Here is a 22,327-nt window from a genome sequence, read left to right on the forward strand (position 1 = left end):
CCCCATCAACCTGCAAGTCTTTTGGCTGTGGGAGGAAACCGGAGCACCCGGAGGAAACCCACGCAGACACAGGGAGAACTTGCAAACTCCACACAGGCAGTACCCAGAATTGAACCCGGGTTGCTGGAGCTGTGAGGCTGCGGTGCTAACCACTGTGCCACGGTGCTAACCACTGTGCCGCCTCCCTCAATATACAGGGAACATTGGAAGATTATGGCAAGCCCTTCCACTATCTCCGCTCCCACTTCGTTTAGCAACCTGGGATGCAAGCCACCTGGACCAGGGGACTTACCCACTCTAAGCATTGCCAGCCTTTCCAGTACATCCTCCCCATCAATTTTCATCCCTTTCATTCCCTCTCCCATCTCCACTGCTATTGATATTTTGTCAGCATCTTTTTCCTTAGTAAACACTAATACAAAGCCTTGCCTTGTGCCTCTAAGCATATATCACCCTCTTTGTCCCTAATAGAACCCACCTGGCCTCTCACCACCCGCATACTATTTACACGTTGATAAAAGATTTTTTGTGTTCCCTTTTAGGTTGCCTGCCATTCAATTCTCATACTCTCTCTTTGCCAGTCTTATTTCCTCTTCACATCCCCTCTCAACTTATTCTATTTGGCCTGGTTCTCACTTGAACAATTCGCCTGACATGCATCATACACCCTCTTTTTTTGTTTCATCATATTCTCTTATCTCCCTCGTCATTCCAAGGAGCCCTGGCTTTAGTTCTCTTACCTTGCACCCTTGTTGGAATGTATCTAGTCTGTACCTGAAACATCTCCTCCTTAAAGATTACCCATTGTTCTATTTTAGTTTTTCCTATCAATCTTTAGTTCCATTTTACCCTGGCTAGATCACCCCTCATCCCATTGAAGTTAACCCTTTTCCAATTTAGAAGTTCTCCTTTGGATTGTTCCTTGCTCTTCTCCATTACCCTTATGATACAATGATCACTCTTACCCAAGTGTTCCCCCACAGACACTTGATCCACTTGGCCCACCTCATTCCCCACCAACAGATCCAGCAATGTCTTCTTTCTAGGTAGTGGTCAGCCACTGCTGCAGCCACAGTGCTGTTAGGGAGGGAGTACCTGGATTTCGACTCAGCAAAAGTGAATGAATGGTGATAAGATTTCAAGTCAGGATGGTGTGTGACTTGAAGGCGAACTTGCAGGTGGTGGTGTTCCATTGCAACTGCTGCCCTTGTTCTACTAGACAGTAAGAGTTCGTGGGTTTGGAAGGTGTTGTCGAAGGACCCTTGGTGAGTTGCTACAGTGCATCTTGTAGATGGTACACACTGCTGCCACTGTGCTTTGCTGGTGGAGGGATTGAATGTTTAAGTTGGTGGATGGGCTGCCAATCAAGCTGGCTGCTTTGTTCTGGATGATGTTGAGCTTCTGAGTGTTGTTGGAGCTGCACTCATTCAGGCAACTGGAGAGTGTTCCATCATACTTCTGATTTGTACCTTGTCGATGAAGGATAGGCTTTACAGAGTCAGGAGGTGAGTTACTCGCCACAGAATCCCCAGCCTCTGACCTGCCCTTGAAGCCACTGTATTTATGTGGTAATCCATTAAGTTTCTGTCAATGGTAACCACCAGGATGTTGATGGTGGGGGATTCAGTGATGGTAATGCCATTGAATGCCAAGGGGAGATGGTTAGAATCTCTCTTGTTGGAGATGGTCATTGCTTGACACTTGTTTGGCAGGAATGTGACTTGCCACTTATCAGTCCAAGCCTGATTGTTGTCCAGGTCTTGCTTCATATGGGCATGTACTGGACCAGATACAAAACCTTAGTGTTCCCCAGCAACAAACTCAGTGATTATCATAGTTCTTAATCCTTCATCACATACAAAGGCACACTATGACAGCTGCTGTTGCCAAAACAAACCTATAACTGAATAAAAATTTACTGTATAGTGCTTTATATAAAAAAAATCTTGGAGTTGCTTTGAAGCTATAAAGTATTTGTGGAGTTCAAAGATTTAAAACTACTCAAGATACACTCTTGTGATTTATAAAATGATCTCAGCCCCACACTGCATGCATGTCACCCAATTTGTGATGATTGCTAGGTATCCCATATTCCCCATTTATATTATTGATGGAAGATAAACATTTGGCCAGATGGATGTGTTACTGCATGAAAAATAGATATGAATGCCAGCCATGGTTCTGTTGGTAGCACTCTCAGCTCTGGAGTCAGAAGGTTCCAGGTTCAGGTCTGACTCCACACCTGAAGCACAAAAATCTAGTCTGACACTCCAGTGCAGTACTGAGGGAACTGCTGCCCTGTCGGAGGTGCTGCCTTTTCGGTGAAATGTTAAACCGAGGCCTTGTCTGCTCCCTCAGGTGGACATAAAAGGTCCCATGGCACTATTTCAAAGAAGAGCAGGAAACTTCTCCTTAGTGTCCTGGCCAATATTCATCCCTCAAATCGACATCAGAAACAGATAATGTGCTCATTATCACATTGCTGTTCATGGGAGCTTGCTGTGTGCCTACTGGCTGCCACGTTTCCTACAATACAAGAGTGGCTACACTTAAAAGTACTTAATTGGCTGCAAAATTCTTTGGAATGCCCTGAGGTTGTAGAAGGCACTATATAAATGCAAGTCTTTCTTTTTTTAAATTAGAATGAAATGGGACACAGTGAGATTTGAAGTAGTACAGCCATAATGATAAAAGTCAGCAGCATTTTTAATAGCCCAGATTTAGCTGAAAAAAAATGATTGATGCATGTCATAATTAACATACAAATCAGCCAGCAACTTGTGGCGGGGGACGAGATACCCCGTGGATTTCAAATCCCCGATAAGTATCGGGACCATTTGTGCCATTTCACCTTAGCTTCTTGAAAATGGCACCTCACTCTTAACCTCCCTGCATGTTTCATGAAGCTGCTGCATTTGCACATTAATTGCCTGTTAAACCCACCACAGAAAATTAAGTCTATTAATAAACACTGCAAGCACCCTTTTAACAAAGTGATAGTTGTTAATGACTACCAATCAATCCCTCTGGCCCAGAAAATGAATTAAGATTCTGGAATCTCATTCCTTCAGGTTGTGACTTTTTGGAGATTTTAAAACTCAGTTTTATTTTATTTTCTGGCCCTTTTTCAGTCAATCCAATCATTCTTTCCCTTTCTGTATCTGATTCGGCATTGAATTCACCCACTCTAATTTTCCCTCCCTCTCAGCCCTTCCTCCATTTATTTCTCAATCCTTTAATCTCACCGGATGAGGAGATACCCTGTTTGTTCTGTTGTTCCAGGTTCCAGATGCCCTGTTGTCATTGCCGAACCATTAGTAGCACTGCTAGTAACTGCGTAAGCAAGAAATTTTAAATCCTAAATGTGCACAAACAAGTCTCACCAACAGTGCATACTGGCAGCACTGTGGCATAGTGGTTAGCACCGCAGCCTCACAGCTCCAGCGACCCAGGTTCAATTCTGGGTACTGCCTGTGTGGAGTTTGCAAGTTCTCCCTGTGTCTGCATGGGTTTTCTCCGGGTGCTCCGGTTTCCTCCCACAGCCAAAAAAGACTTGCTGGTTGATAGGTAAATTGGCCATTATAAATTGCCCCTAGTATAGGTAGGTGGTAGGGGATTATAGGGACAGGTGAGGATGTGGTAGGAATATGGGATGAGAGTAGGATTAGTATATATGGGTGGTTAATGGTCGGCACAGACTCGGTGGGCCGAAGGGCCTGTTTCAGTGCTGTATCACTAAATCTAAAAAAAAAAATCTCAAACAAACCCTGGCACAATAATTTTTCTCTTTTAACTGTTCAGGGAATAGTCAAAGCGTTCAATAAACTTGGGAGTCTCTGAATAAAATTTACAATTCAGACTTAAAATTAGCACAGATCAAGGCTCAAATATAATCCTGCTACTGCATAATAAATAGGACAGTGAATCAGGAGGAAATAATTAGAGCTTGTGAACTGGCACTGAAATGACTAGTCTATTGTTATCTATACACTGTTCTAAAAGATGTGTTCACTTGCTCTGACAAGAACTTCTAATTGCCCTGGACAAGTGTGGGGACAGATTGAAATGGGTATACTTATAACTGTTACTTATAAAGCTACTTTAACATTTTATAATTTGTGCAAACTCTTGGGAGTGTGCCCCAAATCTGTAACTAGAGTTGCCACCTCCCTGGTTTTGCACTGGAATGGTTTTGTAAAGTGGGAAAAAGTGGGGAATCTGGAAATTTCTGAATTACAAATTTAACAGTTAAGTCCCCAGTGGAGGACAACTGCAAAGTGGCTGACAGTTCACTTGAAGCCTTTCATGTTATTGATTGTTTTATTGACCTAAATTACCCTCACGGTTTAAAAGATTTTACTGACATGTAATTTTAGTTTGAATGGACCATTCATTATTCATTAGCAGAACCCTTTTCCTGGTGGAGTGTGCCCGTAGACAGTGGACAACAATAAAAGTCTGATTTTCTAAAATGGGATAGTTCTCCACCAACGCCCACCACCTCCGCACCCCCTGTTTAGACCTCCATTTTGTGATGGGGAGGTGGGAGGAATTAGTTAATAGCAACAGCAGCAAGTAAACTCAAGTCACAAGCTCAACCCCATCCTGCCCACCTCTAGGGCAGGAAGTGACAATGCCAGCCCACATCACAAGTGAGGGATGTGGGTGACATCCTCAGAGGGACTTTAAAGGTCACCTGACCCAGGCTGTGTTCCAACTTTCTGATGCAGGCATCATATGGCATTCCTCTGATATTCAATGAAAAGTTCACACTACTGCAGTATGAGTCATCAGATAGAAAATACCGCAGTTTAATATGTACTTCAGCACTTAATAGCGTATCCTTGCTACTGCAGGGAGGGGGAGTGCTCTACAAATCTACATGGCATTTTCAGCATCATGACCAAATCATGCACAAAGACACAAGGTTGTTTTTCTGACTTAAAGGGGTAGAAATTAGTCTTGGGTGGGATACTTAACAGGCAATATCGAATCCATTATACATCCAGCACAATATTTGGTTCCACTGACATCAATAAACTTGAATATCAGGAGTGGCGGGCAACAGGCGGTTGATGCAATACCATCCAAAGACAATTTTTGCCCCAGCGACTTTTCCAACGATCATCAGGGTTTTGGTATTGTGCTTCAGCAAACCCAACCGGAAAGCTTTGCTGGTTAGAAATACAGGGCGCAAAACTGGGTTTGATATCGCCTGTTGCTTGAGTGCTGTGTGCGCTCTTTGGGGACCAAAGTCCCCCACCAACAACATCCTGGAAGTTACCATTGACCAGAAACTTAACTGGACCAGCCATATAAATACTGTGGCTACAAGAGCAGGTCAGAGACTGGGAATTCTGCAGCAAATAACTCACCTCCTGACTCCCCAATGCCTGTCCACCATCTAGAAGGCACAAGTCAGGAGTGTGATGGAATACTCTGCACTTGCCTGAATGAGTGCAGCTCCAACAACACTCAAGAAACTCAACATGATCCAGGACAAAGCAACCCACTTGGTCGGCACCCCATCCACCACCTTACCATTCACTCCCTCCACCACCGACGCATAATGGCAGCAGTGTGTACCAGTTACAAGATGCACTGCAGCAACTCCCCAAGGGTCCTTTGACAACACCTTCCAAACCCACGACCTCTACCACCTAGAAGGACAAAGGTAGCAAATGCATGGCAACACCACCACCTGCAAGTTCCCCTCCAAGTCACACACCACCCTGACTTGGAACTATATCGCCGTTCCTTCACTGTCGCTGGGTCAAAATCCTGGAACTCCCTCCCTAACAGTACTGTGGGTGTAACTACACAACATGGAGTGCAGTAGTTCAAGAAGGCAGCTCACCACCACCTTCTCAAGGGCAGTTGGGATGGGCAATAAATTCTGGCCTTGCCAGCGATACTCACATCCCAAGAACAAATAAATAAAAAAAAATCTCCTGGCTGGTCTCCTGTGTTCTACCCTCCGTAAAATGGAGGTCATCCAAAACTCTGCAGTCCTTGTCTCAACTCGCACCAAGTCCCATTCACCTATCACCACTGTGCTTGCTGACCTACGTTGACTCCTGGTCAAGCAATGTTTTGATTTTAAAATTCACATCCTTGTTTTCAAATCTCTTCATAGCCTCGCCCCTCCCTATCTCCATAGCTTCCACTAGCCCTACAACCCTCCGAGATATCTGCACACCTCTAATTCTGGCTTCTTGAGCATCCCCGAAATTAATCGCTCTAACATTGGTGGCCGCACCTTCAGTTGCCTGGGCCCTAAACTCTGGAATTCCCTCCCTGCACCTCTCTGCCTCGCTTTCCTCCTGTAAGACACTCCTTAAAACCTACCTCTGACGAAGCTTTTGGGCCACTGACCTTGTATCTCCTTATGTGACTCGGTGTCAGATTTTGTTTTATATTGCTCCTGTGGAACACCTTGGGCTGCTTTATTACGTTAAAGGTGCTATATAAATATAAGTTGTTGTTGTTTTCTGTTTTTATTTCTAGCCCACAGTTTCTCAGCACAAAGGTTTGTATAAAACAAGCTGATAAGAGAAGCACCTCCTATTCTGTAAACTGTGCAGAATATTGCATCGTCTTCATCACAGTACTGATGTGTAAATTGACTTCTATTTGTGCTCTGCCAGCAGGAAGATACAACCCTGCTGCACCACAGCATGACTCATGCCCTGCAGCTCAGGCCACTAAAGGGAGGGACAACGGTACACCTTCAGCCCAGAACAACTGCTGATCACATTTTCATACTCATCTTGCTAAATGCTGTGAAAGGTATAAAATGCAGAGTTGAAAGAACGGAGATTCTGGGCAGGATTTTGTGGAGGAGGTGGGGCTCCAGGCACCATGCCGAGGACCCCACTTCGGCCTTTTTTCTCTTCCCCCCCCCACCACCCATGGAGTGATCCTCCAGTCTTTTAAATTTTAAGTTTCATGAGCCAGGATCCCTGTCCCTTTAAAGACAGGGAACCTGCCTCCAAGAGCTGCCGGCCAATCAACGGGCTGGCATCTCGGCAGTATCAGCAGTGCTACCAGGAACAGTGGCCGCTGCTGGTGCTGCAGAGGCCTTGGACCAGGCCCAGCACTAGAACCCCGGACCTCAGGGAGCTGAGGCGACGTCACCGGGGCCAGTCTGGAAGGCCTCGGCGAGGGGAGGAGATGGAGTGACCGCACCGTCCAAGGGGAGCGGGGTCCCGGGGGAGTGTGGGGGTAAAGTGGTTCCCAGTGAGAGTCCTCTGTAGACCACAGATTGCCTATGGAGGAGGGATTTCCCCCCCCACCCAGGCACGCAGGGAGGGCGCCTTGTGTTACAAGGCATCCTCACTGTGTGGCGGAGACCCCGCCACTGGTAAGATCCCAGCGGTGGTGGGAAGAGACCCTTAAAAGACCACTCAAGGGTCTAAATTGGCCTCTGGGAGGGAAGGCCAACGTCAGCCTATCCCACTCCTGGGAAGATTGCTTGGTAATGGGGAGGCAATGGGTCCTCTGCCCTCCCGCCATCCATGCCCCTTCACCTCTGACCCCGCCTCTGGGGGCCACATAAAATCCCGGCCTCTGTCACTAAAAAGATGGTTGTTTTGAGGCTTCCCTTCAAGCTTGAAGTCAGCATAGCATAATTACATTGGGACTGCATGAATCTAAGAGACCTTACTGCATTGGGAGTACATTAAACCAAGAGACTTTGTATATTGTACTATGAAAGCTCCTGTGTGTTCCCCGTTGTACATTGGTTTTCTTGCACTAAATTTTCTGCCAGTAGAATTAATCGGCACTGCTCCTGCTTTCAAAATTTAGAGCTTTCCTGACTCATGGTCAGATTATAAATATTTACTGTGTTGATAATTTGTTGGTTAGTGTGAGCTGTTTCTGCTTTGAGTGCTTGACAACAAGCATGAAACTAGCATTGTATGGGAATATATCAATCTAACTGACCTCACGGCACAGTATGTTGAAAACTCACATTGACTTCCAGTTTAATGTTGTAAGATTTTAACCAACATTAGTGATGCGATAGAACTGTAGTAAGATATATCGACACAAACAGTGCATAAATTGGACAGCATCTGTGGAGAGAGAGTTAACATTTCAGGTTGATAACATTTCATCAGAAGAGTTCAGATGAATGGTTATCGACCTGAGACATTGGAGAGGATTTTTAGCCCCCGATGGGCGTGAGCACGGAGGTGGGTGGACGTGAGAATTCACACCGCCGGCCGGCATGCAGATTTGCCAGCTCCAATCCGCCCCTAGGCTATTTACCCGCAGGTTGCGGGTAGCCAATTGAGCTACTTAAAGACCAATTAAGGCCTAATTAAGGAATTTTTCAGCCTGCCTGGCTTCAGCTGCAGTCAAAGGCTGCCCCTGTGGAGGGGCTCTGCCTCCACACAGGTGGCCCGGCTGATGAAGGCATTTATTTTATTTAACATTTTAAAAGGTTGCAGAGAGAGTGCCTCCATCTTGAGGTGCCCTCTCTTTTACTTACCTGAAAAGGCAGCCTGCTGCTTCTTCAGTGCTCGAGGGCCTCCTATTGGCCCTCCAGTTTTTAGAACCCACCCGCCATACTTAATTGGATGGCAAGCCCACCCTCTGGCCATTAATTGGCCAATTTGGGGACAATCACTGCCAGGTGACTGTTCCTTACACAATGCAGATTTCTGACCCCCAATTGACCCTGACATCAGGGTCCTGAAGCCCATGGGAAAAATCCAGCCTGTTAACTCTCTTTCTGTCTCCACAGATGCTGCCAGACCTGCTGAGTATTTCCAGCATTCTTTTGTTCTTATTCCCAATGCCATCTTCACCTGGTGCCCATACAGTGGTGGGGAGAGGTGCAGTGAACAGCAATCAGGAGCAAAAACTATGGTTAAATTTTTTTCTCCCCTCCCTAACACAAAATAACCGGACATCCAAACACTACCACAGCTACCTCAGCACAGATGAGGAGTGAAACTCCTGACCTTTGTTGTTCAATACCTCACCAGGCAGTGCACTTGCTCACTGTGAGATTAGTCTGACAATGTCGATATGTTCAGAGCCATTTCATTTTGCACTGTTCTTTTTTTGTTTAAAAAAGGAGGAATCTGCAAAGAAACTCTTCACACCGAAATCACAGATAGTTAATGTTTATGGAGCTGAAATAATTCAATTAACTAATTGATTAGTTACCTATCACTATAGCCATGAACAAATTACTTCTTCACAGGAATAAAATGCTCCACTACTTATTAAATAAGAACCCCTGGAAGTTTTATTGCCTGCAACCAAAGTTTCTGGTATATATTTATTATATAAAAATATATATTTATATGCTTATCCCGGCAAACAACTTGTTTCCAAAGTCATTATCACCAAAGAAAACGGTCTTCAGGCTGCACACACTAATAGCATTTTCTTAATTAATGCACACACACTAGTGAATCTCCCATGGCGTTGCTCATGGCTAGTCAGAAAAATTATATCTCTTTCAGCTGTGCTTATTGTAGCAGCACAACATTGCAGACAGATCTGTGTGACTCACCCTCGATTTCCACCAGTGGTGGAAGTATTCACAGCAGAAATTACAGCATTGGCTTATTAAAAGTGGAGGAAAGAGGAGTTCTGCTAAAAGTTTACGCAACACCTGTAGGTACTATCAATGTCATAATAATGTGACTAAATCACAAAAGCAGGTATGGCAAAAGAGGAAATCTCAAGAATTAATATATCCAACAAATAAATGTTTTTGTTTTAAACTCACCCAGTAAACACAAGGCAGAGCAGAGTACAAATCAGTATGAAGACTTGGTTATACATGGCAGACTGTGTCCTCTGAATGGCTCTATGCAAATCATTCTGGAGAGAAAGAAACTTCTGTTAGGGATCCAAATACAAATGAGAAACTGCCACACAAGTCTATCCAAATAAATTTTATTCAGCACCAAGGAGCTGTATTTTTCAACATGTAAAGATTAATTTGCATCCTCAGTAAATTAGCGCGAGGATTTATTTATTCCTTCATGGGACGTAGGCCTCGCTGGCTAGGCTAGCATTTATTGCTCATTCCTAACTTGCCCTCGAGAAGGTGGTGGTGGGCTGCCTTCTTGAACCGCTGCAGCCCATGTGGGGTAGGGACACTCACAGTGCTGTTAGGAAGGGAGTTCCAGGACTTTGATTCAGCGACAGTAAAGGAACAGCAATATAGTTCCAAGTGACTGACAGTGACTGCCCTCGACATCAAGGCAGCATTTGACCGAGTATGGCATCAAGGAGCCCTTGCAAAACTGAGGTCAATGGGAATCAGGGGGAAAACCCTCCACTGGCTGGAGTCATACCTAGCGCAAAGGAAGATGGTTGTGGTTGTTGGAGGTCAATCATCTGAGCTCCAGGACATCACTGCAGGAGTTCCTCAGGGTAGTGTCCTTGGCCCAACCATCTTCAGCTGCTTCATCAATGACCTTCCTTCAATCATAAGGTCAGAAGTGGGGATGTTCGCTGATGATTGCACAATGTTCAGCACCATTCGTGACTCATCAGATACTGAAGCAGTCTGTGTAGAAATGCAGCAAGACCTGGACAATATCCAGGCTTGGGCTGATAAGTGGCAAGTAACATTCGCACCACACAAGTGCCAGGCAATGACCATCTCCAACAAGAGAGAATCTAACCATCTCCCCTTGACATTCAACGGCATTACCATCGCTGAATCCCCCACTATCAACATCCTAGGGTAACCATTGACCAGAAACTGAACTGGAGTAGCCATATAAATATCGTGGCTACAAGAGCAGGTCAGAGGCTTGGAAGCCTGAGGCGAGTAACTCACCTCCTGACTCCCCAAAGCCTGTCCACAATCTACAGGGCACAGTCAGGAGTTTGATGGAATACTCTCCACTTGCCTGGATGTGTGCAGCTCCAACAACACTCAAGAAGCTTGACACCATCCAGGACAAAGCAGCCCTCTTGATTGGCACCCCATCTACAAACATTCACTCCCTCCACCACCGACACACAGTGGCAGCAGTGTGTACCATCTACAAGATGCACTGCAGCAAAGCACCAAGGCTTCCAAACCCGCAACCTCTACCACCGAGAAGGACAAGGGCAGCAAATACATGGGAACACCACCACCTGCAAGTTCCCCTCCAAGTCACACACCATCCTGACTTGGAACTATATCGCCGTTCCTTCACTGTCGCTGGGTCTAAATCCTGGAACTCCCTTCCTAACGGCACTGTGGGTGTACCTACCCCAAATGAAGGGCAATTAGGGATGGGCAATAAATGCTGGCCTGGCCAGCGACGCCCACATCCCATGAATGAATTTTAAAAAAAGTCAGGATGGTGTGTGGCTTGGAGGAGAACTTGCAGGTGGTGGTGTTCCCATGTGTCTACTGCCCTTGTCCTTCTAGGTGGTTGGTTTGGAAGGTGCTGTTTAAGGAGCCTTGGTGTGTCGCTGCGGTGCATCGTGTAGATGGTACACACTGCTTTCAGTGTGCGTCGGTGGTGGAGGGAGTGAATGTTCGTAGACTGGGAGTACCCCCGTTCTTTTTTTTTAAATGTAATATTGTAGGTTATTAGAGTAGAACAGCCTCACTGCTCACTCCTGAGGTGTTCCTGCACCACGATCAAGTACAGCAATAAGTTACAGTAACTGTGATCTTGTTGCACTCATCACTGTACCAGGCTAGGAGCGATGGTGGCACCAGGTGAAACTGCACCAACTTGCATTTATATACTGCCTTTATTTTAGAGAGAATTCCAGATATGAGACCTATACACCTGAAGGCACAACATCAATGGTAGGTTGAGGAGAGAAGGGACACAAAAGAGGTTGGAGTCAGAAATTGAGAGTGCGTGGAGTGGGTGAGGCATGGCTGTTGTAGCAATGGAGGTTACAGAAATAGATGTCAGCTTTGAGTCAGTGGTGGCACTTTCACCTCCAAGTCAAGCATTTGTGGACTCAAGCTTACTCCAGTGATTTGAGCACTAGGCTGACAATTCTGTGCAATAGTCAGGAAGTGCCATCTTTCAAATGAGACGTTAAACTGAGGCCCTGTCTCCTCCCTGCACTGGATATTAAAAAAAATATCCATGACAATATCTGAAGAGCAGGGGAGTTCTCCAGATGTTCTGGCCAAAATTCTCCCATCAACACCCATCCGATTTCACAATACTACTGTGCAGGATCTTTCTGTGCATAAATTGGCTACCGTATCTCCCTACATTACAACAGTGACTACACTTCAAAAGAATGCCCTGAGTTGTGAGTGCCATGGGACTTTTTACATCTACCTGAGGGGGCAGATGGGGGATCAGCTTAACATCTCACCCAAAAGATGGTACCTCCAACAGTGCAGCTTTCCCTCAGTGCTGCAATGAAGCGCTGGCCTGGATTATGTGCTCTGGAATGGGACTTCAACCCACAACCTTCTGACTAAGAGACTTGCAAAAACTACCCTAAGTCAACCAGTGGCCACTTTGAAACTAAAAGATGGAAAGGGAAAATCATGTCCTTCTTTAGGCAAGTTTCAAACTCTGGTCATCTCTGCTCCATTGCATTGTTTCAGAAATTAATAGAAACCTCATGAAGAAGACCTGCCAACAAACTACAGTTGTAACTACAGCCTAGGAGTTCAGAAAGAAAGATTAACTAACTGCAACTGATGAACAGAATGAATGTAACAGCCAGTATGGTGCATTCAGCTCTTTCCCTACTCAGCTACTTAAGAATGAAACACTAAGATAAAAGCAAAAAATTGCAGATGCTGGAAAACTGAAATAAAAACAGAAAGTTCTGGAAAAACTCAGCAGGTCTGGCAGCATCTGTGGAGAGAGAAGCAGAGTTAACGTTTCAGGTCAGTGACCCTTCTTCAGAACTCTGACCTGAAACGTTAACTCTGCTTCTCTCTCCACAGATGCTGCCAGGCCTGCTGAGTTTTTCCAGCACTTGCTGTTTTTATTAGTTAAAAATGAATGTTGCCCAGTTATTGAACTGTATTTACCTCCCCTGCATTCATATGCAGTTTACGTGCCTAATCTTGCCAGGAGTGCTTTTTGTTAGAAAATTATATGCAATGTAACAGAGGTTATAAATTAGCTTTCCCTGATATGTGGATGTTGCTCACTCACTCTCCCCCCACAAACCACCCCCCCAAACAAAAATTCCAATCTTTTGAGTAATGCCTACTCATAGAGTCATAGTGTTATACAACACAGAACCAGGCCCTTCGGCCCACCGTGTCCATTCCGGCCATCAAGCCTATCTATTCTAATCCCATTTTCCAGCACTTGGCCCGTAATGTACGCTATGGCGTTTCAAGTGTTCATCTAAATACTTAAATGTTGTGAGGGTTCCTGCCTCTACCAACCCTTCAGGCAGTGTGTTCCAGATTCCAACCACCCTCTGGGTGAAAATTTTTTTCCTCAAATTCCCTCTAAACCTCCTGTAATGTGCCCTACTCTTTCCCTGGTTATCCTCTTGCCCTTAATATATTCATAAAATGCCTTGGGATTTTCCTTTATCTTGCCCACCAGTGTTTTTTCATGCCCCTCTTCGCTCTCTTAATTACTTTTTAAGTACCCACCAACCACCCCCACCCCCCGCACACACTTTCTGTACTCCTCTAGGTCTTCTGCTGTTTTCAACTCTCTGAATCTGCCATAAGCCTCCTTTTTTTTTTACCTTAACCAATCCTCTATATTCCTTGACATCCAGGGTTCCCTGGACTTGTTGGTCCTGCCCTTCACCTTTATGGGAACGTGTTGGCCCTGATCTCTCACTATTTCCTTTTTGAATGACTCCCACTGGTCTGATGTAGACTTTCCTACAAGTAACTGCTCCCAGTCCACTTTGGCCAGATCCTGTTTTATCATACTCTTTTCAAATTGTATCTTTAGAACAACTAAATGCTTATGTAAAAAGAAAAACTGCAAATGCTGGAAAGAAGATGGGTTCTGATGAAGCATCTACTCCCAAACTGTTAACCAGTCTTCCTTCTTTTTAGATGCTGTGTGTTACCAGTATTTTGTGTTTTCATAGTTGGATGTTTTTAGGTTGTTGATAGGAACATAGGAGCAGGAGTAGGTCATTCGGCCCATCGAGCCTGCTCCGCCATTCAATACGATCATGGCTGATCATCCACTTCAATGCCTTTTCCCCATATCCCTTTATGTCATTGGTATTTAGAAATCTGTCAATCTCTACTTTAAACTTACTCAATGACTGAGCTTCAATATTGCGGTCATGAAGTTGCACCTGAGACCAGGTTATTTTGATGAACATCTTTCAAAAAGCTAATCTCGTTTTATTTTTGGATTCAGAAATGTAAATGTAGCTCTTGGAAGTGTCTACAGGAAGTGGGACGAAAAATAAAATTGAGCAATAGTCACTTACAATCATGTTCTCCATTGCATGCTTGGCCAGCCAGCAGTTTAGAAACACTGGGATGAAGAGGTTCCTCAGAGGTGGCCAGAAAATCTATAATGGAAGGAAAGAGAACAAATTCACTCGGAAGGAAACACAAAATATTTGCCAAAAAAATCTGAATTTAAATGGCGGCTTTAATATGAAAGCAACATCTCAAGGTGCTTCATGCATGGAAAAGGGCTGGGGAGGGACAGATTGGGGGAAGGTGGGGACATTGAGCAAACAGCCTGATCAAAAAGATGGGTTTTGTCAAGGAGTAAGAGAAGTGTAGAGGTGGAAAGGTTTAGAGAGGGGATCTAGTGAGTTCAGCCAAGATAGCTGAAGGTTCTGCCACCAATGGTGGGGTGAAAGGGAAGGGAAAAATGCAAAAATAGATCAGAGTCGGGGGCAATTGGATTCAGGGGGTATAACAGGTTGGAAGTATGTCATTGGCTGTATCATGCCTTGTGATATCCTGAGATTGTGAAAGGCACTGTATAAATGAAATTCTCTCTTACTTGTGTCATGCTAGAACCCCTTTGCCAAGGATGAAGCATATTAATTTCGCCAGATGGATATTAAATTTCAAACTTTTGCTGAAGTGAAGAAAGGACTTGTTTAAAAAAATCACCAGGCCCTTGGCTGGAAAAACATTTTTGCACACTAACCGCCAGTGCTTGGAAGGACAAAGGGGCTATTCCCTGCTCCAATTTAACCCACAATAGACTTTGAGCACCAGGTATTGTGTGCAAGAGACATTCCAGGGTCGGCTAAGACCAGAGAATCCACAAACAGACGTGGTCAGACCAGCTAGTCACATGACTAACCTGCTTGGCAACCTGTGCTTTTCTAAATTGTACTAACAGTTTGAACTCAGACTGTTCCTGGACTGGAAAGAGCTCTCCTGGCTGGCTCGCCACAGTCTCTCCTGTCCGTTCCCATCTCTTTCTCACAGAACTCCAAATCCACTGAAGACACATGAACCCCAAGAGAGAAAAGCCTCCTACATCGAACAAGGTTTAAGAAGAATACTGGGCCTCAATGAAAAGCAAGATCTACCTACAATCAATCAAGGACTCTACAGTGAGTTCGAAGAATGGTAACAAAAACCCTCCTCAGAGATTGCCTCAAACTTTTCCACTTTATTTTTCTATCTGCTCTTTTTACTGTCTCTATCTGCATGTGTGTACCGCGTATGCATGCTAGTGTGGGCGCATCGTGTATCCATAGGCGTTAACCGAATTAGAGTTTAAGTTTAATAAATGTTAACCTTTCTTCTTTAAACCTAAGAAAACCTGTTTGTGCTGGCTTCTTTGCCTTATAATTGGAAACAGTGAACAAGGATTCACCAAGGGGGGGGCTAAAAACACGGGGTGTTAAAAATTAAACCCTGTTACGGTAAGTCCAGGTGAAGGCTGAGAGGGAACCTTAGACCTCTTTCTCACCTGGTCGTAGCAATTGCCTATCGTGGAACTATGTCATAAAGGTCAGAAAGATCTTGGGTTCATTCTCTGATCTGTGCTGGGTTAAGTGCTCCGCTCTATTTACAAGGTGAGCATGTTACATTTCAATATCATCCCATACATGTTGCATTTGTGGTAGTTCAATCTAACAAGCAACAAAAATACATATATCCATTTTAATAAGATGTGATCATTAGTTTATTTTAGCTGGACAGTGTAGTTTGTCAAGCACAGTGGGTTAAGCAAGGGAAAGAAAGAAAAATTGGTTAAGGTTGCCACTCTTGATCAATAGCCTCCCAACACTTTCCATCAGGGCTCGCACACTTGGAAAGACTACATGGGCGAGATATTGTAGTGTGATTATGACCAGTCGAACTGGACCCGCTAAGGTAGTGATATCTTCAGAAGAGACGAGGAAGAGAAAAAATCTGGATAGGAAAGAAAAGTTGGATAAAACTGCAAAAGAAATAATTATATTTTATATTCAAGGTTTCAGTTAACTTTACAATAAACCTTTGGAAACTAAAATCATGAAAAATAATACCTGTCAATAAAGGAATTAAGGTTCTGTAAAATTAAAGTGGTCTGTCTTCATAGACTTTGAAACATGATGGGAAAAATAATGGGCCTGTGGCTGCCAATGTATTTTTTATCAGCTTGTGCTTATAATTTCAGCACTATAGCATGGATCCTTTCAAAATCACATGCTGGATATGATTCGAATTAGCAGCCCCTATTTTATAAGGAGTCTGAACTAACATTCCCGGTGGAAACTTAAGTATCTGGGGGTTTAAAAGTGCATTTATACTGATTGTGAAATTTGCTCTCACCCTACTGGGCTCAGTAGCTCTTCCAAGCCAGTTTCCCTAAGGAAGGCAACACAGCTAATTCGATGAACAGTACTTTAACAAAAAGGTATTAACAAAACCTATAATTATTTGCACTCCATAGTTTTATAGAAAAAGCAGCAGTGACTTAACTATTTCTTGTATAATTTATTCCAAATGCTTTCTACTTAGAATCGTGCACACACATACCACACTGAGATAGAATACAGCAGCAGCATTAAATCAGCATGTTTCAGTTACTGAAATTTCAAAAAGCTTAAACATGCCTCCTGCTAAGTTACAATACTGGCATCTACCCAACCAAGTGGAAAATTGCCCACCGATGTCCTGGTCACAAAAAGCAGGACAAACGCAATCCAGCCAATTACCACCCCATCAGTCTACCTTTGATCATCAGCAACGTGATGGAAGGTGTCATCTACAGTGCTATCAAGTGGCACTTACTCAACAATAAACTGCTCACCGAGGCTTGGTTTGGATTCTGCCAGAACCACTCAGCTCCAGACCTCCTTACAGCCTTGGCCCAAACATGAACAAAAGAGCTGAATTCCAGAGGTGAGGTGAGAGTATCAAGGCAGCATTTGACCGAGTGCGGCATCAAGGAGCCCTGGTGAAATTGAAGTCAATGGGAATCAGGGAGGAAAATCTCCACTGGTTGGAGTCATACATAGCACAAAGGAAGATAGTTGTGGTTGTTGGAGGCCAGTCATTGCTGGACATTGCTGCAGGAATTCCTCAGGGTAGTGTCCTAGCATTCCCAATCTTCTCTTGCTGCTTCATCAATGACCCTCCTTCCATATGGTCAGAAATGAGGATGTTCACTGTTCACTTTTCACTGACAATTGCACAGTGTTCAGTCCCATTTGTAACACCTCAGATACGGAAGAACTCCCTGCCCACATGCAGCAAGGCCTGGTCAATATTCAGGCTTGGGCTGATAAATGACAAGTAACATTCACACCAGACAAGTGTCAGGGAATGACTATCTCTAACAAGAGAGATTCTAAGTACCCCCACCACCTTGGCATTTAACAGCAATACCATCGCTGGATCCCCCACTAACAATATCCTGGGAGGTGCCATTGATCTTTACTGGATCAGTCACACAAATACAGTGCCTACAAGAGCAGGTCAGAAGCTGGGAATTCTGCAATGAGTAACTCACCTCTTGAACCCCCAAAGCCTGTCCACCATCTACAAGGCACAAGTCAAGAGTGAGATGGAATACTCTCCACTTGCCTGGATGAGTGCGGCTCCAACAACACTGAAGAAGCTCAACGCCATCCAGGACAACGCAGCCTGCTTGATTGGCGCGCATCCACCACCTCAAACAGTCACTCCCTCCACTAACAATGTATCGTGGCTGCTGCGTATACCATCTACATGGCATCAACTCGCCAAGGCTTCTTCAACAACACCTTACAAGCTCACGACCTCTACTGCCTAAAAGAACAAAGGCAGTTGGCGCATGGGAACACTACCACCTGTAACCTCCCCTGCAAGTCACACAATACCCTGACTTCGAAATATATCACCATTCCTTCTTTGTCAGAGGTATTCCCTCCCGAACAGCGCTATGTGAGCACCTTCACCATGAACTGCAGCAATTCATGGAGGCGGCTCACCCCCACGTTCTCAAGGGCAATTAGTTATGGGCAATAAAAGTTGGCCTTTCCAGCGACGCCCACATCCCATGAGAAAATAATAAACAAAAGTTACCTTGGTTTACAATAGCTGAAAGCATGTGCAATTACTGTGATTGACTGGAGACAAAAACCACCAATTATAATTATGAAGATTCAAGTTGTTACATGGATAATGATTGGATTGGGATATTAAATGGGTAACATTTACAATTGCCTGATGAACACAGCTGATTCACGCACATTGAAGTGTCCAGGTTCACCCAGGGTACTGGATGCTTGAAAAACACTTTGCAACAGAGACTTCTAGTTGCCATGGCAAAGTGCCTTTCAAAGCACTATTACAGTTGGACAGAGGATTGTGTGATGATTCTATTAGGTTACCCACCACGTCCAGTGCTACTAAATTTATTGTTTTTAATCACAGTATTAATAAAAGCCAAGATAGAAATATGAAGGTTAAATTTTTTAAAAATGACCTGCAACAGAAACAGCTTCTGCAGAAAATACTTGCCCCAAAAATCTAGTGTGGCAGAGATTTTCGGAAGGTATTGCATCTTGTTAGCAGAGGGTTAATCAAATAGGATTGCTAATGATTTGTCGATATACTAAGTGAACTGTGCTCAGTAACGTTTCAATGGGTCTGGCAGCGTCTGTGCAGAGTGAAGCAGAGTTAACATTTCAGGTCAGAGACCCTTCTTCAGGTCTCTGACCTGAAACGTTAACTCTGCTTCTCTCTGCACAGATGCTGCCAGACCTGCTGAGTATTTCCAGCATTTCTTGTTTTTATTTCAGATTGCCAGCATCTGCAGTATTTTGCTTTTATTTTAACTGATCTCGCTTGCGGTTTGCATTTCCCTTTGATATGGATAGACCCTGTGACAGGGCCTTGACAGGTTGTAGGTGAAACTGGGTACACAGACAGAATGCCATTCTTGTAAATAATTTTTCCTTTAACTTTAAAGGGGCCGTGACAATGTTATGGTAGTTAGCTCTCTGTAAACTTGAAGGTGGTTGGATTAAGATATAAACAGTTGTTTGTGAAGACAATGCTGGAAGGAGTTATCTGTCGATGGGAGTGCAGCCTCGAGGATGGACAAGTTACACATGCCCAGGAGCACTAGGAGGCCTTTGATAGTTCTGTAACTGGCTTCATCCTAACAATTTGATTGACAGATCAATCAGGATGCGCAAGGCATTGACAGGGGACATGAAAGGAACATTAAATTAATACTAAACTGTAGTGTTTGATTGATCTGGGTTTGATTGTATTAGTCTGTCTCAGTGTTCACTGTGTTTGATTATTTAAGCCTAGTTGAAACTGGAACTAAAAAGAGACACAGCTAGAATGTTCTACTAGACATACACTCCTCTAAGAAGACATTGTACTTGTAAGTGCTTGGCTATTTTAAAGTGCTGTAAATAAACCAGTTGGTGATTTAATACAAGTGTGATATCTGCATTGTTCGGAGATAAATCAGATATACATAATATAACCAGCAACCCGGCGTAAACATAACATAAACCATAACAGGATTAGGGAAAAAAATTGCTATAGAAGTCCTTGTCGGAAGAGAGACCCCAGCATTTGGTATGGCCTGATCAGCTGACAATTTAGATGTTAATTTGTGGATTCTCTTTAAAAGTGGCAATGATAGGTGTATAATAAAAGCAAAATACTGCGGATGTTGGAAATCTGAAATAAAAACAAGAAATGCTGGAAAAACTCAGCAGGTCTGGCAGCATCTGTGCAGAGAGAAGCAGAGTTAACGTTTCGGGTCAGTGACCCTTCTTCGGAACTAGCAAATATTAGAAATGATAGGTGTATGTTTAATTATTGCCAATAATATGTAATATCATACCTGCAAATAATCTTTGAATATCTACCTATAATGCTGTGAACCCTATCATTTTGAGGAGTAACTTATAAGTAGGAACATCTATTCTCTAACACACCTGATTGCTCCTAGAACTGAGCGTGGATGAGAACTCTCATAAAAAAGGAAGACTTGCATTTATGCAGCACCTTTGATGACCACAAGGCACCTCAAAGTACTTTACAGCCAATGAAGTACTTTTTGAAGTGTAGTCACTGTTATAATATAGGAAACACAGCAGCCAATCTGCACACATCAAGCTCCCATAAACAGCAATGTGATAATGACTAGAATTTGTTTGTGTGATGTTGATTGAGAGATAATTATTGGCCGGAACACTGGGGATAACTCCTCTGCTCTTCTTCAAAATAGTGCCACAGGATCTTTTACATCCACTTGGTAGAATGCTACAACTGAGCCACAGCTGATAGTCACAGTGATGGATCACGGTGATACAGTCTCCGTGTCATTTGGGAATGGGCAGGAAGAGGAAGCAACACTCAAACTCAATCCTGCACCTGTGATAATATTTTATTTGGAAATTCAGGCTCACTTTTACATAAAGTAAATTGTGAATGAAAAATTAGTAGCAATTAATTCGTGTAAAACATATTTTTTTCAAATTTGTATTTTTCCCTCTCTTATCTCTCCGTGACTTGTGCCATCCTCAGCAACCTTTGCCGTGAAGGCAAGGGATGTTGGTGTTGAGCAATGGACTGTTTTCCATTTTGGGCACTCTGTCAAAATCGACACCCCTACGTCAAGAAAAGCATAGTCAGGTGCAGAATAAAACACCTATTGTACCCACCAATGAGCATCTTCTATTGCACCAGCGTGACACTTTTCCCTTTCTCACACCTGCAATTCTATGGTCTTTGAGCGAGATTTCCAATTTAATGCAAATTATTTTTGAATTGGGCAAGTTTTTGTACTGTGTGTCCACATTCACCAGGGGCTGGATTAAGACTGCTCATTTATTTCACAAAATAAAGACTTAGTTAAGGTTCTCTAATAGTAATTAGGTAATTACGGTGACAGCTGCCTCTCTCAAACACATTACAGCAACTGAGCCATAAGTTGTGCGTGGCTTGAAAAAGCAGAGGTAAATATTTTACAATGACTTACTGTGATGATGAAAGGAACGGTGTTAATCATTTCAAGAATAAATGATACTCGGAAAATCTGTTCCCAGATGTTCCCCTGTAAAGATCAATATGGCACCAGTTAACATAATGCACATTTTTCATGGAAATTCACCATTTGGATTCAGCTTCCCCAATCTTTGAAAGTCAAAATACCATTTCACTCAAGGGGTAAATTCACTGATGTGGCTACACAGTACTGTAGAGCTGGTTTTCTGACCTGTCCTCCATCTAAATGTAGCTCCTCATTGGAAACATGGAATTGATGACTGCGCCCTACGATTGATTCTTTTTTTAGTTCTTCGCTGGACTGTGTTAAATTTTACTGCCAGAACGTTGCACCTGCAACCTTGGGTACCAAGCTTTCACAGTTGCTCTAGGCAGCTGGTGCTTAGATAGTTTCAGATTATCACCCTTAACCTGTCAGAATCCGGTGTATTGCAATATGCAATATCACAAGAAGGATAATATTGTGACCAAAACTACTTCTCTCTTTCCAACTCAGAACTAAAACGTAGATTTTTGGAAAACAGTTTAAAGTTGTTTCGAAGTATATTATTCAACAGAGAGCACAGTAGACTTGGGTCGATATCTCCTAGATCCCTCTGTTTTACCTTTTCAAGCTAATTAAATTATTTTAACTGTGCTGTGATCTCCAAATACCTGCAATCAAATTACTGAAGAATGCCAAGGATAGAAAGAGGCTATTTGCATCAATTTGCTCTTTAGATAATGAACACAATGATGGCATTTAAGGGAAAACTAGACAAGCACATGAGGGAGCTAGAAATAGAAGGATATGTTGATGGGGGTAGGTGAAGGAGGGTGGGAGGAGGCTCATGTGGAGCATAAACACTGACATGGACCTGTTGGACTGAATGGCCTGTTTCAGTCCGATAAATATTTTGCAATACATCCAAATGTAAACAAGGGCCTATAATAGGGTGAAGCACAGTT

At 43.6% G+C, this 22,327-nt stretch overlaps 1 protein-coding gene across 8 annotated transcripts in view; it reads right to left on the reverse strand.

Annotated features, from left to right (window-relative positions):
• The window catches only part of kcnt1b (potassium sodium-activated channel subfamily T member 1b), a 357,067-nt gene that overhangs the window by 121,737 nt on the left and 213,003 nt on the right, over nucleotides 1-22,327 (reverse strand). For 7 of the 8 annotated variants that reach the window (XM_068012234.1, XM_068012233.1, XM_068012236.1 and 4 more), the window contains 3 exons: nucleotides 21,354-21,428; nucleotides 14,386-14,469; nucleotides 9,752-9,846 (listed from right to left, as the gene is read on the reverse strand). In XM_068012234.1, the coding sequence (XP_067868335.1) occupies nucleotides 9,752-9,846; nucleotides 14,386-14,469; nucleotides 21,354-21,428 (254 nt within the window). The remainder of the gene's footprint in view (nucleotides 1-9,751; nucleotides 9,847-14,385; nucleotides 14,470-21,353; nucleotides 21,429-22,327) is intronic. The other variant, XM_068012238.1, reaches the window with a different exon arrangement.

The sequence above is a fragment of the Heterodontus francisci genome, chromosome 32 (genome assembly GCF_036365525.1).
Source record: "Heterodontus francisci isolate sHetFra1 chromosome 32, sHetFra1.hap1, whole genome shotgun sequence".
Lineage (NCBI taxonomy): Eukaryota > Metazoa > Chordata > Chondrichthyes > Heterodontiformes > Heterodontidae > Heterodontus > Heterodontus francisci.